Source organism: Lynx rufus, unplaced genomic scaffold, assembly GCF_022079265.1.
Source record: "Lynx rufus isolate CCGP_SWC_20201006 ecotype Redwood Valley unplaced genomic scaffold, mLynRuf1.p SCAF_1, whole genome shotgun sequence".
NCBI classification, from domain to species: Eukaryota; Metazoa; Chordata; class Mammalia; order Carnivora; family Felidae; genus Lynx; species Lynx rufus.
Window position 1 is genome coordinate 68,003,129 of NW_025814823.1, and position 17,245 is coordinate 68,020,373.

Below are 17,245 nucleotides of genomic sequence, written 5' to 3' on the forward strand. Positions count from 1 at the left end.
AAGCAAAAACAGATTTCTGGGATAACCTACACTGAAAAGGGTTAAAGTGCACTTATTTATGGAACTATACATTTTGTTAGTAACGTAACTGTGATATTTTTGTTATCATATTTTCTTCTGAAATTCCCCTAAATAATGTCTTTTAACAATGACATAACCATGTCAAGAGTGTTATTGTCTCTCCTCTGTTTATCTGGAAACTGACAGAGTAGGTGTCCCAAACCGCAGGATACAGAGATTGCTCAGCTTTGTCTCTAAAGCCAGAGGGAGAGGGAAAATAATTTAATTGTTCTATTGCAATTCCGTTGCCTCTTCCTGCCTCTTGACTCAAAGGGTCTCCAGAGGAGAGAGAGGAAATTATGGGCTCTGTTGTTGATGTTCATTGGGTTTCTTCAATGGCGATTTGAATGTATCTCAGGGATGTTAGTGGTTGCTAATCTTGGCTCTGCTTTCTCCTGGTTTTCCTTGGTTCCATCTCCTCATCTCTGAAATGGGATATTATACTTCTCTTATCTTCCTAGAATGTTGTTCTGAGAGCAAATGAGATAATATCTAGAAAGTGCTTTCCATTATACAAATTGCCGAAGCACTGAAGTTATATATTTGGGTAGCTGACAAGGTTATACTTATGCATGTGAGAGCAAATGATTTTATAGAAAATGAGAAACTTCTCAAATAAAGTAACATAAAAAAGTATAATGAAGTTTTACTTTGGTAAGCAAAGGTGTATGTTTTTGAATAAGTAATACCATTAACCAGATGCATTCAGGAAGTAACTGTTGAGTTCTATTGTTTTCTTTGTCTTATCACTCACAATTTCTTGCTTTGGAGAGCAGTGTGATGTCATTAATAGGATTTTAGCATTTAAGTGAGAGAAAAATAAGTAGAATTAAGTAAGCTTTAAAGAAGCTGATTCATCTTACCCAACACTTTTTTTTTTTTTTTGTAACTAATGTAGGCTCATACAGTATCAGGAAGGGCACTGTTTGTGGTTGTTTATAGAGTTGAAAAGAGGAAAGGAAGCAGAGGCGGGAAGCTTTGTTGAGAAGAATTCCACCTGTCTAGAACAATAAAAATAACTTTCAATTAGCATCCCTGAAAGAGATCTGGATCTTAACTGATGGCTGTGAAGGGGGTAGTCTGACAAATGGAAGAGATAGTACACTGTCTCAAGAGAAGACAAGTACCATACCCATCCATAAAGGGGCCAGGTGGGAAGGTTGACCGCTCTAAAGGCAGGAGATGCCAGGTGTGGTGGACTGGGATTGGCAAGGTAGCCAGGAGGGACATAATCACATTGCATTGTTTCCCTCTTCAACACACCTCCCCTCTCCACATGGGTCAAACGAGTGTAGGGATTGTGGAGGGGTAGTTACTCCCATTTGATGGTACATCCATTCATTACCTGAAAAACAGAAAATGTTATTAAACAAAGATGTGGTACTCAGGTAAATCAAAATTCACATGTTTGAAAAATAAAGTTAAAAAAATCTGCACGTCAACTAGAGCTTATTTAGCTTATGAAATAGAGGTACGTGTCGGTCTTATCATCTACGTTGGGGGTCAGGGGTGAGTCTTGCACATTTGGGAACTCGGTGTGTATTATTAGTAGGATGGATTTTAGGAGGTGACCCCTAAGCTCTTCTAAGTACTGCGCGGTTGTGGGCTGGTTGGTCCCGTGGTGGAGGAAATGAAGTGTGCGTTCAACAAAGAGCCTGTGATAGACAGCAGGTACCTAATGGATAATTGATGAATGGATGCTGGTTGCATACAATTGTGGAGTTGGACACACCAAATCTGTAGTTAAGGAGGGACCGGAATAAAACTTGAGCACCAGTTAGAATGTCTTGGGTAGAAATTAAAAGCAGTCTGGAGCCGATTTTCCCCAGCCAGCTCGAGCGCAGACCTGTCTAGGTGAGTCTGCCCAGCGGTGCGCAAGTAGTATTCCTGCACAGAGGCCAGCCAGATTTGCGTCCATCCTCAGAAAGGGAAAGCTGCGGATTTAGAGGTCTCGGATCCGAGCCGGCGGCTCTCCTCGGGGCCTCTTTCCTCTCTCCGCCTTCACCTCTCTCCCAAATACCTCCTCGCTGGAGGCTGAAGGGATTCCCACCCCCAGCTGCCTCCTCCGAGCCCCGCGGAGCAGCGGACTCCTCCCCTGGAAACTCCTCCGGGGCTGGGGAAGGCTTTGGCGCATGCTCCGTACCTAGGGCAGGTTTTTGCTGCGGGTAGCAGGGCTCCTGTCACACCGGCTGGCGGGTTGTGGCGGTGCCAGCCAGGGTGTGCGAGTGTGCCTGCGTGCTCGCGCCTGGGCGGACCGACCCGGACAGCAGTGCGACTCTTCCCGGAGAGGCGGCTGCGCACAGGCGCCGCGCCCGCAGCCGCCGCGGGGGCTCCTCCGCAAACTTGCGGCGGGCGCCGTCTGCCCTCTCGGCTCCCGCGCCCGGCGACCTGAGGGCAGAGGCGCCGGGCGCGCGTTCCGAGCGCGGTGCCCGCGGCCGGCCGGGGCGGCGGGGCCGGGCCGCGCCTTCGCCCTTGGCCCGCGCCCTGGCGAGCCTCATGCAGCCCCCGCGCTCGCGGCCGCAGCCGCCCGGCTGCCCCGGGCAGGTGCAGGACCGGAGCCGCGCTCCTCAGCGCCTGAGCGCCGGCGGCGGGATGCCCCGCGTGGCCTGAGAGCGCGCGCCGCGCCCGGGCGGGAGCGGGCAACGGGCCGAGCCGGGCGCCCCCGGGAGCGCAGGGCGCCCCACGCCGCAGCCGCAGCCACCCGCGCCGGCGCCCGCCTCCCCGCTCGGCTCGCAGGCCCCGGCGCTGCCAGCCCCGGAGTGCCGGAGTGCCGCGGGGCCGCCAGCCAGCCGCACGCCTCGCGTCAGGGGCATGGAGGAGCGGCGGACTCGGAGCCGCGCCCCGGAGTCCCCGAAACTTCCGAGCGGGCGCCAGTCCGCGCCGCTGCCGCCGCCGCCGCTTCGCCTGCCGGCCTGAGAGCGGGACCATGGATGAAAGGTTCAACAAGTGGCTGCTGACGCCGGTGCTCACTCTCCTCTTCGTGGTCATCATGTACCAGTACGTGTCCCCCTCCTGCACCAGCTCCTGCGCCAACTTCGGGGAGCAGCCCCGCGCGGGGGAGGCCGGACAGCCGGCCGCCCCGAGTCCCGCCCGCCGGGCACAGGCGCCGCCGGAGGAGTGGGAGCGGCGGCCCCAGCTGCCCCCGCCACCCCGGGGGCCGCCCGAGGGCCCTCGGGGGGCCGCGGCGCCGGAGGACGAGGACGAGGAGCTCGGGGAGCCGGAGGAGGAAGAAGAGGAGGAGGAAGAGGAGCCGGACCCCGAGGCCCCCGAGAATGGCTCCCTGCCCCGGTTCGTGCCGCGCTTTAACTTCACCCTGAAGGACCTGACCCGCTTCGTGGATTTCAATATCAAAGGGCGCGACGTGATTGTGTTCTTGCACATCCAGAAGACCGGGGGCACCACGTTCGGCCGGCACCTTGTGAAGAACATCCGGCTGGAGCAGCCGTGTAGCTGCAAAGCGGGCCAGAAGAAGTGCACCTGCCACCGGCCGGGCAAGAAGGAGACGTGGCTCTTCTCCCGCTTCTCCACCGGCTGGAGCTGCGGGCTGCATGCCGACTGGACGGAGCTCACCAACTGCGTGCCGGCCATCATGGAGAAGAAAGACTGTCCCCGCAACCACAGCCACACCAGGTACTGTCTCCGGCCCCCTTTCGCTTCCTGCCACCTCCCCGCCCCTCTCCCCACCCCCGGTGCGGACCCTGGGCGGCCCTGCGCTGCCCGAGCCTGCGGGTAGTTTCCCCAGCGTCTTCCAGCGGTCCGGGCAGAGGCTTGGGGAGTGGGATAAGAAACCTCTGGCTAGAGCCCTGGGCTTGAACTCACTCCTCTCCCTCCCTTACCCCATCCCCGCCCCCGGGGTTCCTGCCACCCCCTTGCAGCTTCAGAGGTGTCCGGGAGCAATAGTGTATGTTCTTCCGTGTGTCTAGGACGGTGCGGCCTCCCGCTGACCGTGGAATGGAGAGGAGGCCTGGGTTAGACTAGCGAGGTCGGATCTTGCTCCTAAGTTGTGTGAGTGGAAACCCAAACCCGGTAAAAGGCAGGAGGAGCTGGGCGTAGAGAGGCAGGGCAGGAGTTTTACAGACATGCCGAATCCCTCTATAGGTGGATCTTGGGTGGCTCCTCTCCAGCTGGGGGAAACAATCCTCCTGATGTGTCTTTGAAGATACACTTTCAAATTCCTGCTGTACCTCGATAACCCTAATTCTGGAGATGGTCTTTGTTGCTGAGCAATGCCAGATTTGGACTCATGCTGTTCTCAGCAAGATTTCCACTCTCCCCCAGGCCAACCATCAACTCGTGCCAGAGGTGTTAGTTAAATGCCTACTGTGTGCCTGGCAACGTGCTACGTGCTAAGTGAATCCAGAGATACAATAAGTAACATCCCTTCCTTTCAAGATAGATGGTTTTCTCCGCCCCATACCCCCTACTTTTAAATAGCAATACTGCTGAGAATTAGGAAAGTTTGAAATCTTAATAGCCAATGAAACTGCCTACATTATTAACATCCTTTGAGAGAGGCATGGGCTTAAGAATTTGGTTGAATGTTCTTTCTGCCCATTGCAATTTGAAGATTAATCTGACATGCTTGCTCAAGGGACTAAAATATTAAAAGCTTGGAACACTAGTTTATTGAAGTTTTTATCTCAAAGGTTTCAAACAATTTGGTGTAAGGAAATAGGAATTTAAAAACTCAAGCTCAATATGTTGATATCAGATAGCTTTTGCATTTGACATTATGGAAAAACTTCATTTACTGGAAGCCACCCAGATTCTGAAATTCACCACCACTGAAGCATCTAATTCTACTTCATTTCTCCAAGAATGAGCAAAATTTCATTATGGGATTTTTTAGTCTGGCAGTTTTTCAAATACTTTCTCTCCTCCCTGCTCCTTTCCTTGTTTAATGGAAATTGGTTAGAATAGGAAACTGGTTGGGCTTGGTATGAAGGCTCCTTCCTTAGCATATTTTAAAGACCTTTTACTTTTAAAAATGTCTAATTGTGTAGTATTTTAGATCCTGCCCTTCTATGTCTAGCTCAAAACAGTTTTTCAATTAATTATGACTCTCAAACTTCCTGACAAACAAGATTAGTTCAGTGAGAGACAATCTTTGCTACCTTTTAGCCAAAGTTGTACTTTTTGTATTGAGACCTTTATGTATTAATTCCTGAATGACCCCAAGGAGTCTGCTAGTCTGATTCCCAGCTTCCATTTCAGTAAAACTAGAGACTTTGACTATCACACAGGAACATCTAAAGACTCTTCAACAGAGACTGGCAGTATATTCTGCCAATATGTGTAAAACTCACAGTGAATAGATGAAGAGTTTAGGAGGAATTAGAGATTCTGGAACCAAAAATAACTGCATTTTTGCTTAGTGATGAAATGTTGCTGCTACTATAGACCCTACATGGATTACAGCACTGAGGTCTCACTCCTATAGGAAATCCTCAGTATCTGTCTACGCTGGGATGTAGGAAAATTCCACTGTGGCTATTCGAACATATAGTTTCTGTTGCACAAGTGCTTCTTTTTGTTTAATGATGGACCATGAACATTTATTTCTCTCTGAATCACAAGTTATCAGATAATCACCCTGAACCGGTTTGCTTTTTTTTTTTTTAATTCAAAATTTTCATGGTAGCTTTTTTTTTTTTTTTACACTACTCTTTATAATCCTTTTTCCTTTTCTTCAACACGCTCTCTCCCCTTCCTGATATTCTAAGTTACTTTTTTGCTCTAGATGTTGTAGGAAGGAATGGTTGTGGTTTATGTGAGGTGCCCTACATCTAAAGTTATAGGGAAAAGGTTGAAGGGATGTCCGGTACCATCTTCCTCACCGAGAAGATCGAATTAGTAGTCTGTCATTGGAATGCCCGAGTACAGCATTCTACAGTCAACTAGATTAGCCTGGATAATGGAGGGTACGTTTCCACAATGCAAAATGGCAGATAATCTATTGCTACATAATGGGAACAAGGTTCTTCAAATAGGGCAGACTCTAAGCAAAATCAAGAAGTAGATCATGTTTTAGTTCCCTGGTCTCTTTGCTTTTGGTCCCCCTGAAAGGCCCCCTCCCCATTTCTCACAGGGATTAGTGTCTTTGTAAGTCATGTAGTGGGTAACAGCAAGAACTCTGGATTCAGATGGATATGGCTCTCTTGTGTAACCAAGAGTGGCTCTTACTTAGCAAGCAGGAGTAAGTTACTCTTTCTGGGCCTCAGAATCTTCATCTTTAATGCATAGGTAGTAATTGGTACTCTCTTAGAGAGGTGTTATGAGACCTGAAGGGGCAAATGTATGCAACATACTTAGCACAGTATCTGTGCATAGTAGAATGTGCTGGTATGTAGTCATACTTAACATTAGTTGTTAATTGTATTAACAATATTTCTTGAATCAAGGTCATCTTTTATGAAAGGATCTGAGGTGACTTCCTTAGAGCAGCTCATTGTAAAGTAGGTCACCTTATTTTATAGAGATGCCATTTTAAAAATTTAAAATTAATTAATTAATTAATTTTAATATAATTTATTGTCAGGTTGGCTAACATACAGTGTATACAGTGGGCTCTTGGTTTTGGGGGTAGATTCCCGTGATTCATCACTTACATACAACACCCAGTGCTCATCCCAACAGGTGCCCTCCTCAATGCCCATCACCCATTTTCCCCTCTCCCCCGCCTCTCCCCCATCAACCCTCAGTTTGTTCTCTGTATTTAAGAGTCTCTTATGGTTTGCCTCCCTCCCTCTCTGTTTGTAACTATTTTTTCCCCTTTCCTTCTCCCGTGGTTTTCTGTTATGTTTCTCAAGATCCACATATGAGTGAAAACATATGATATCTGTCCTTCTCTGACTGACTTATTTCACTTAGCATAATACCCTCCAGTTCCATCCATGTTGCTGCAAATGGCAGGATTTCATTCTTTCTCATTGCCAAGTAGTATTCCATTGTGTATATAAACCACAACCTCTTTATCCATTCATCAGTTGATGGACATTTAGGCTCTTTCCATAATTTGGCTATTGTTGAGAGTGCTGCTATAAACATTGGGGTACAAGTGCCCCTATGCATCTGCACTCCTGTATCCCTTGGGTAAATTCCTAGCAGTGCTATTGCTGGGTCATAGGGTAGATCTATTTTTAATTTTTTAAGGAACCTCCACATTGTTTTTCAGAGTGGCTGCACCAGTTTGCATTCCCACCAACAGTGCAAGAGGGCTCCCCTTTCTCCACATCCTCTCCAGTATCTGTTGTTTCTTGAGTTAATTTTAGCCTCTCTGACCGGTGTGAGGTGGTATCTCAGTGTGGTTTTGATTTGTGTTTCCCTGATGGTGAGTCATGTTGAGCATCTTTTCATGTGTCTGTTGGCCATAGAGATGCCATTTTGTGATTTCCTGTGTCGAGACAGAATCCTAAACTCCGAACTTAAGAAATAAGTGGAAAATTATGGACATTTGGGCATCAGTGAATGCAGGGTACAGGATGGGAAACAGGGAAAGCACACAGTGTACTTGGGTGTATATATTCTGTTGGTGACAAAAAGGAAACCTGTCTGGAATGGTGCGAGAGCAAGAGAGAATGTCTAGGGGGCGCCTGGGTGGCTCAGTCAGTTAAGCCTCCGACTCTTGGTTTTGGATCAGGTTATGATCTCATAATTTGTGAATTTAAGCCCCGCGTCGGGGTCATAATCTCACATTTTGTGAGTTTAAGCCCTGTGTTAAGCACTGATAGTGAGTTTAAGCACTGATAGTGCAGAGCCTGCTTGGGATCCTCTCTCTCTCTCTCTCTCTCTCTCTCTCTCTCTCTCTCTCTCTCTCTGCCCTTCCCCTGCTCACACACACACACTCTCTCAAAATAAGTAAATAAACTTTAAAGATAAAAAAACCTTCTTTATCTTTAAAGATGAAAAAATGGAATATCTAGGACCAAAGGCAAAAGTGGGAAGCCAACTCTGAAAGGACATGGTTTAGATGGAGAAGCCATCATGTGGACTATACATGCCCAGGAAGGGAAAAGGCTCTGGGGCTGGCAGTTTGGACCCAGCACAGAGGGCTTTTTCCAGCACAATGATTAGTTAGAGTAAAATAGGAAGCAAATCAGAAGGTGGCATGTATGAGTGACCTCCTCAATCACATTACTGATGATTTCTGCTCATTTTTCTTCTGCTTCCTCCCCAACTATCTTTTTAGTAGGTTATTCTTTTTATGTTTGTATGTTTGTATTTATTAATTTATTTGGGAGAGAGTGAGAACATGCATGAGCAGGGGAGAGAGGCAGAGAGAGAGAGAGAGAGAGAGGACTGTTAAGCAGCCTCCATGCTCAGCACAGAGCCTGAAGCAGGGGTTGATCCTGTGAACTATGAGATCATGACCTGACCTGAAATCAAGAGTTTGATGCTCAACTGACTGATCCACCCAGGAACCCTTCTTTTTTTAATTATTATTCTTATGCTGCCTTCTTTATTACCATGTTCCCTTCTTTTATTTGCATGTTCAGGCCTTTAGAAGACTATTCTTTACTATTACTGAGTATGGATAGAATCATAGCATTTTATGGCTAAAGAAGACTGAAGAGGTGATCGAGTCCTACAATATATGTGGCAAATGGGCAATTTAATCCTAAGGAAGTGAAATGATATGTCTAAGGTTTATTCAGGGACTTGAATCTTCATTTTAATAATTTATATATGATGTTTTGCCTATTGTTTTTTCTGTTTACTATGAAAAGTATAGTGGAGAGTGTTTTAAGCTCTTATTATGTGCCAGTTACTGCAATAGTTCTAGGAATGCAGTTTTGAACAGTGTCAGCCCTACGGAAGTTAGTCTATTAGGATGAAAGACCTTCATCTTTGGTAGGTGAGTATCACTCTCATTCTTAAATAAAGCTGGCAAGAGATTCTGTCCACACCTTTTATAGGGTGGGGTAGTGATTTTTCCCTTTTATGACCTACTTTCTGTTGTTTCTGGTAGAGTAGTTGGAATCTAATGAATATTGTGGTAGATAGGACCTTCTGTGTTGCAAATGATATAAACCTGACTCAAACTCAGTTCAGCCAGGGAGCATTACTGGCTTAACAACCAGACCACAGGAAACGGAGGGGTAGAGTTGGTTTCAAGAATGATTGGAACTGGAAGTTTGGGGTCTTTCTCCCCATACTCCTTTGGATATTGATCTCACTCTGTCCAGTCGGCTTATTCTATGAAATGGGTAAATGGCTGTCATGTCTAATAGCTCCACAGGCCAAGAGGCTAGCCAGCCTTCTCCATGTTCCAATTTGAAATGTTGGGGCATGACTCTGAATAGCCCAGCTTGGAACTTGTGAGTCTTCTTTTAGCCAGTCCATGGGGCCGGGGCAGTGAGGTTTCCGGACCCACCTGGTATCACAGAACCATCCATGGGACTGGTGTGTGTGTGTGTGTGTGTGTGTGTGTGTGTGTGTGTGTGTGTGTATGTGTAGTGATAAGGGGAGCTCACATAGATACAGCTCCCACAGGGACCATTGGGTTCTGGATAGTCTTTCCAACTGTGTCAATTACAGGTGTAAGTAAATAAAAAATTAACAAACTTTCAGATCTCTCCTTTGCATTCTTGTGTGTAGGAACATTTTAATGTTAAGCTTCAGCTCCAATTTATTTGCAGCAGCTGGAATCCATGTCACATGAGGAATAATTTGGAGGAGCGGGGGGGGGGGATTTAATATAGAGGTGGCAAAAAATAAGGAGAGATGTAAAAATTGCCTTCAAATACTCAAAGGAGGAAGGTGTGCAAGATGGAGGAAGCTTGCTCTGTATTTCTCCAAAGGATGGAACTAGGATACTTGAGATTCAGGTGGTTGGAGAAGGTTTCAACTCAGAGTAAGAACTTCCTAAAATTTGTAGCTATCTAAAATGGGGATGGACTCTTTTGTGCAGTGGCTTACTCCCCAGCAGGGAAAACTTGAAATGTGGCTCATTAACCACGGAGGTTGTGAAAGGAACTCTTCCCTGAGGAAGAGCTTAGCCTCTCTGGCCTTCTATTTTAAGATTCTGTGTTCTAATCTAAGCTGAATTCAGGGTATCTTTCTTCTCCCCTCTTCTGCCCCATGCAGAGAAAGCAAAACACAACCCCCCACCCCTCAAAAAAAAAAAAGATTACAAATGAACTACTCAGTTGTCAAACATTTGTAAATATTTCCACCAAGGAAACTTGGAAAGCACAGGTCTGGTGGTATAGACTGTTTTACATGGTGAGGGCCAAAAGCAGTAGTCCAGTGTACTAGAGCTTCTGTTTCTTCATAATGAATATAAAAAGGAAAGATGAGTCGGGCGCCTGAGTGGCTCAGTCGGTTAAGCTTCCAACTTTGGCTCAGGTCATGATATCACAGTCTGTGAGGTTGAGCCCCCTGTTGGGCTCCATGCTTGCTGACAGCTCGGAGCCTGGAGCCTGCTTCAGATTCTGTGTCTCCCTCTCTCTCTGCCCCTCCCCTGCTTGTACTCTGTCTCTCTCTCTTTCTCAAAAAAAAAAAAAATAATAATACATAAAAACAATAAATAAATAAATATTCAAAAAATTAAAAAAAAGGAAAGATGAGAAAATATAACACAACTTACCACCAAAAGCCTTCACCACTTTGGTTTTTTTTTTTTTTATATATATATGAAATTTATTGTCAAATTGGTTTCCATACAACACCCAGTGCTCATCCCAACAGGTGCCCTCCTCAGTACCCATCACCCCCCTCCCCCCCCACCCCCCATCAACCCTCAGTTTGTTCTCAGTTTTTAAGAGTCTCTTATGTTTTAAGCCATCACCACTTTGAAACATCATGTGGTTATTGCTTTTTCCTTTAGACAGTGGGCTGAAATATATAAGGAGTCAGCAGAGCTCTCTTTCAGATTGTCTAGAATATTATGGCCCATACAGCCTTCTAAAGTATAATCTCTTTGATGTCTCTTCTAATTAGAAATGTTGAACTGCGAAGAAGGTTAATTTTCACCATCAGGTTTGTGTGCTGTGTGAAACTAAGGAGATAAGAGATGGTCTCTATGCCGTATCCACTTACACGTTCATTACAGAGTCTCTGAAAGTATTGCTTCTGGTCCAAACCACCAATATTTGCTATAAATCAGAAAGAGGTTGAATTAAACCCATTCCTTTTTTTTCTTTTTGAGTTGTGAAGCTAAAACTGGAACCTGGCAAATGGTGATCGATGATTTATTTTTTTTGCCTCTTTCTTGCTGGTTACCTTGGGATATTGGCAAGGGTTGATTTTTTTTTTTTGGAAAAATCCAAATGCTCATGTAATAATTGAATTCTAGGTAAATTTAGCCACTGACAATGTGGATTTGCTTAATCTTAGACTCTTGTATTATTATTCCCCAAAGCTAATTATTATCATCTCATTTTGACGAAGGACAATCAGAAGCTTATGGCATTTGAAAGTTACTTATGCTTGATAATGGATTAAACAGGTCTAAGTGATACTGCCAAATCCTAATGTGATTTTAAGACTCATGAAATAAATTATTGGGCCAAGAAATAGGTTTAGTATGAAAACAATTAAATGGGGAGCCCAAATTAATATTTTCTAGTAATTAATTATCTTGTTTTTGAGTTTGTTAAATTATGGATATTATATATAAATCCTCTGTTGATTTTAATTGGCTAATAGAGCTTTGTTTTAATTATAGCTAAGCATTTAACTATGTGTTGGGAAGTGTACCAGACGTTTAACTTAGATGATATTATTTGTTTATATCTTCCTCTAGCACATACATTTGCTCAGTAAAACACACGCAAAGTTCCCAGCACAGAGACTGATCTATGAAAGATACTCCATAAACGTCAGCTGAAAGTCTGTGACATGTTCTAGATTACATTGGAAAAATATCAGCATAACCTGACAAGATTGTGGTTCTTTAAAAGAGGGAATGATTAAATGTTTTGTAGCATGACTCTCTTACTTCAGGTGACAGTTCTAATTGTTAGTAGTTGCCTTCCATGATTAGCAAGATGTCAACTCCTTTGATTCTCTAGAGGAGTAAAAGTAAGGACAGAAGCCAGGCCTTATTGGACTATCCTAGGAGGTTTCTCCTATGAGATAGTATGCTACAACTCAGAAATTCATGTGGGTACAAACAGCCTCTTGGGAAGGTTAATCTCATTTATTGTAACTTTAGTAAAAAGAAAAATCAGCCTCTGGAGAGCACAGTGTCTTCGATGTAGGTTAGGAGGCTGAGAAAAGTATAAATAATATGTACTGGATTACTACTGGTTGAAGTCAGATGGTTGAGGTGGTTGTGATATTGAGGAGTGTTGGAAGGAGTCCCCGAATTAGGAAAACAGTCCTCAAGGGAAATTGGAAGAAATCAGTGACAAATTTATCAGTCACTGAAAATCACTGTGAGTTGTGCTGATGTCCAATTTGTGAGTGTAGTTAGGGCGATGTTTAAGAGCATGGGCTGTGAAGTCAAGGGAGCTGGATTTTCATCTGGCTCAACCTCTTACTCTCATGTAACCCTGAATAAGTCAGTTACCTGTTCTGTACTTTGATTCCTTTTCTGGAAAATGGGAGGCATGGTGGTACTACTCCTGGTGGGTTCTCACGGTGCACGTGGCACCTTTGAAGCAAAGCCTGCCACATGTAAGCATTAGCCATCATTTTCTTCTCATGGGGCTCGTCTTACACATCCACGCTGTTTTGTGTAAAAATAAAATGATAGGTAAACCTGTACCATTCCCCTTCCTTTTTTTGAGAGAGAGAGAGAGAGAGAGAGAGAGCGAGCCAGCAAGGGAGGGGCAGAAGGAGAGGGAGAGAGAGAATCTTAAGCAGGCTCCATGCTCAGTGTGGAACCTGATGCAGGGCTCAATCTCAGGATGGTGAGATCATGACCTGAGCTGAAATCCAGAGTCAGATGCTTAACCGACTGAGCCACCCAGGTGCCCCTGTACCGTCCTTTTTGACTCTGGCACTTCTCATCCTGAGAGACCAAAAATGAATCTGTAAGTTGTGATGCAGAAAAGCCACAGATGATGAAGGTAGGTGTTAATTTGTAAGCTGCCGTGGACACTTAGTGGGCACTTAAATGAAGGCATTTGAATGGAAACTCGCACTCTTCCTTTTCTTCAGCATATCATTTTATTTTTTTTATGGGTAATTAATGAAACAGCAGCAAAAATGTTTAAACACACACAATTAAATTCATAAATGGAGCAATCCTGCAGTGAAATTGAATTAGTTGCCTGTGGGCACATAAATATTTGCAGTTCATTGCTATTATTAATATCTTAGCATGCTTTTATTGGTAAGTACTGTGCCATTTGTTGTCAGAACCTTGCATTTAACACCATATGTTCATGGTTACCTCTGCATTCTAGTTTCTTTATAAACATAAGAGGGTAGAAATGCTAACCTCCTTGCTGTCCTCCACATTTATTTGTTGGATTTTACAGAGTATTTCTTTCAAAGGAATCAAGGTTATGGATGTTGACTATATAGTTGGATGGTAGCTTCTATATTTTGTGGACTCTAATAATGAACTTGTAGAATTTTATAGATTTGCCTGAAAAAGTGAAAACAGAACTAGAGAGAAGGGTACACATGACTTTAAACACATATAGTTGGTAACTTAAGCTGTGTGTGGAAGGTAAGATCTGTATAGTACAGTAAAAAACAAAGTGACATGCCCGGGAAGAGAGAACAGACACTGATAATGTGGAGCGTAAATTAGAAGGATGCTACAGAGGAGGGAGAGCAGAAGGACAAAAGTAGTCAAGGTGAAGAATGAAATCTTAAAAAACTGAATCAGAAGGAATATTGAAAATGGAGGTGAGCAGTTTATCTTGCGTGCAATGGTTGGTCTCATTAGTGCCTTTATGGGGAGTAATTCGCCATCTATCCCCTGCCTCCGAGGGCCGGTGTCATTAAATGCTGCGGGTGTTCTTTTGATTACTTACACATTCTTCTTCTCTAGCACAGCTAGCTGTATTAGTCAGGGTCCTAGAAGCAAACAGAGGGACACTCTGGGATTGTGATGGGGCTATTACAGAGGTATGGACTGGTTAAGGGCCACCACTGGACCTGGGGCCCCTTGTAACTACCGACAAGGGTATCCCCTCCGGGCCTGAAGTGGCAGAGAGAGGAGACCATGTTGTCAGCTGGGGCCTGACAGGAGCTATGGCCCCAGTGGTAAGAAGGGCTTTCCCACGGGAGCTGCTTGTTCCAGAAGTATGGAGCTGAGGCAGAGAGGACAGGATGGGGAGGGAATATCCTGATCACTTTCTCCTCCCACCTGCCGGTCTCCTTCCATTGCCTTCCACTGGCTGAATCCACACAGAAGGTGAACAGTAAGAGAGCTACTTGATATAACCACGTGTGTTCCACAAGCCAGAGAAAGATGGAGAATGGATTTGGGTTGGGGGGGGCAGTGGGTGGGATGAACACGCAGAATAACTTGCCTTTAAATAGTTTGAAATGTCTTCTAATCCATTTTATGAATGTCCTGTTCAAGTCTACAAATGATACCACTTATAAATATATGTTCTGGACCTGGACCTCATGTTTTCTGTATGGACTGTTAGTCTCCACCTAAGGAACGGTGAATGCAGCAAAGCACACTCCACAGAATAGCAGTCACCATAGACTTTTTCACTGAACGATAGAAATGATGCTAAATTTGGGTGTTTTGTCACCCCAGAATCAGCTGATAATAGTAACAGATTGGGGAAGTTTTACCTGTATTATGATGCATATTATATTATACCCGTATGTGGTACTTTATAAATTTGAAGTTGTATAGAGATATTAATTGAGACTGACAAAATAGTTTGCAAAACCGGCTGTAGTTTGCAAAAGCACACTTGTGAGATGAGATGCTTCCTGTTGCTTAGATTTTCTTCCAAGAACATTAAAAGTAACATTAGTGTGGTTTTCAGTCTCTGGGTGAATGATGAGGAAGAAAAAAAAAAGTATCAATTAGAAAAAAGTATCAATTTGAAACTATTTTAATGTTTTTTTTTGTTTTTATTTAAAAGCCATTTGAAACACTATTTCCATATTAATTTTGCGGGAGAGATATGATATGCTTGATACCATACATATATGCAACTCTTTGCAAGATATTAGGAACATGGAATCTCCTAACATTAGATACTGAAAAATAGTTACAGCTGATGTCTGAGAAAACTTGACATAAGAACTATCAATTCACTGTGCAAATTCCAAGAGTCAAAATGTCATGAGCCAAACATGACTCAACATATGCATTTGTAGATATTCAATGCAATATCTGTCCCTAGTACCTCTACTGAGCTTGGTGCATGTGTGTTGAGTTCATTTCTTCCATCCATGAGGAGGGGATTTTGCGTTGCTGGGAACAGCATCATCCACGAAGAACATACTCTTTTTCACATGTATGTACTCTTTACGTACAGCACTGTTTTTTGTTCTCTAGAACCCCATTATGTGATGGCTAGAGTTGGCAATGGTCTGCAAACATGAGGCTCTTGTGCAGGCCCTTGCATCTGTGTGAAGTGTACTTGCCATGATAAAATTGCCCTAGGAATTGTATTCTGCCGGCTCCGAATATTAACTATAAGGAGCCTGCACTCCAGTCAACTGAATGTAAGTCCCGTTAACTTAAAGATTCTGGGCGAGCTGTTAGAGAAGGTTTTCTTTCCCACATAGCTTCATCGAGTTTGTCATTCTGCCTTCCAAACATTCGATGAAAGAGGTGGATTAATGGATAGTTCTATTTCTAATGATTCTATTAAAGAAACAGTTCTATCAATACTTCTCTTGATAAATAAATATCAAAAGTATTGTGTATAAAACCGTCAGACAACATGAAGGAACTCCAGTACGTTGGAGCTGTCAAATTTATTATCTGATGCGTATTTAATCTAAAAATACTTCTCAGCTCTCATGGTCCATTCTTTGTCTTTTAAATTCACACTTAAGCCTACAGCACCACTGCAGATAAATTTCTTTGCTTTGAAAGTTTTATTCTGCGAGTTCCCTATGTGTGCTATAAAGAATAATTAATGTAATGAAAAAATCAATATTGTGTATAAATTATTTAGGCTTTACTATCATTGTAATTTTCTCTTCAACACCTATTGATCGGCAACAATTCATTTGTTAATTTCTTCCTAATAAGATATTCATTGTATTAGGTCCGTAGTAGTGCTAGCCGTGCACCTTCACGAATGAGTCATGAATTACTAATGATACGTGGAAGAAGTTAACCTACTAGTGAGTGCTGTAAGATGGAAAACAGGCAAAGGGGAGTCATTTGAAATGCTGTCCCGTGGAAAGCCTGTGTAGTCACAACGGCTAATAACTAAATGAGTAGACTCTTGCAGGATATTAATTTGTACTTTAAAATTTTATGTGACCATATTTTTCCAGGGAAGAAGGTCTTAGCATTGGCAGACATTCTGCCTCAATAGCATTTTCTAGATCCAGTAAAATAAAAGGCAAAGAACATATGTTCTGAAGCCCAAATGTAGGTTTAAGTCCTGACTCTATTACTTACTATTATACGACCTGCCACGGATTGCACGAGCTCTTCAGGCTTTGTTTTCTTGACCCATAAAACAGTGATAAAAACATTCCTGTTTGGTGTCAGTGTTGGTTCCAGACTTTGGGAGCTTCCTGGGTGAAATCAGAAACACCCCTGTACATGGAGGGCAAAGACTGAAGGAAGAGGCAGCCATTCCAGATTGGTAGGCAGCGGGTTTACTAAGCAAGGGAACTTACATATGAGGCTTGTCTTGGGCGTGTGGCCCCATGATGATTCTGCACCTGCCTGCCAGAATCTTTTTTTTTTTTTAATTTTTTTTTCAACGTTTTTATTTATTTTTGGGACAGAGAGAGACAGAGCATGAATTGGGGAGGGGCAGAGAGAGAGGGAGACACAGAATCAGAAACAGGCTCCAGGCTCTGAGCCATCAGCCCAGAGCCTGACGCGGGGCTCGAACTCACGGACCGCGAGATCGTGACCTGGCTGAAGTCGGACGCTTAACCGACTGCGCCACCCAGGCGCCCCTTGCCTGCCAGAATCTTAAGAATTTATACAGAGACCTTAGCTTAGTTCAGTTCAGATGGTCTCTACACCTTACTATCTCAAGGCCGTGTCCTAGAGACAGCTCCTAGTGTGGGGATGTAGGCAGAAAGTGCATTCCAAGGACAGGGGAGTGGCTGGGGG

At 44.1% G+C, this 17,245-nt stretch overlaps 1 protein-coding gene across 1 annotated transcript in view; it reads left to right on the forward strand.

Moving 5' to 3' along the window:
* The first annotated feature begins 2,986 nt into the window (after nucleotides 1-2,986).
* HS6ST3 (heparan sulfate 6-O-sulfotransferase 3) overlaps nucleotides 2,987-17,245 on the forward strand; it is a 658,389-nt gene continuing 644,130 nt past the window's right edge. Inside the window, exon 1 of the mRNA XM_047083983.1 lies at nucleotides 2,987-3,690. Within this exon, the coding sequence (XP_046939939.1) occupies nucleotides 2,987-3,690 (704 nt within the window). The remainder of the gene's footprint in view (nucleotides 3,691-17,245) is intronic.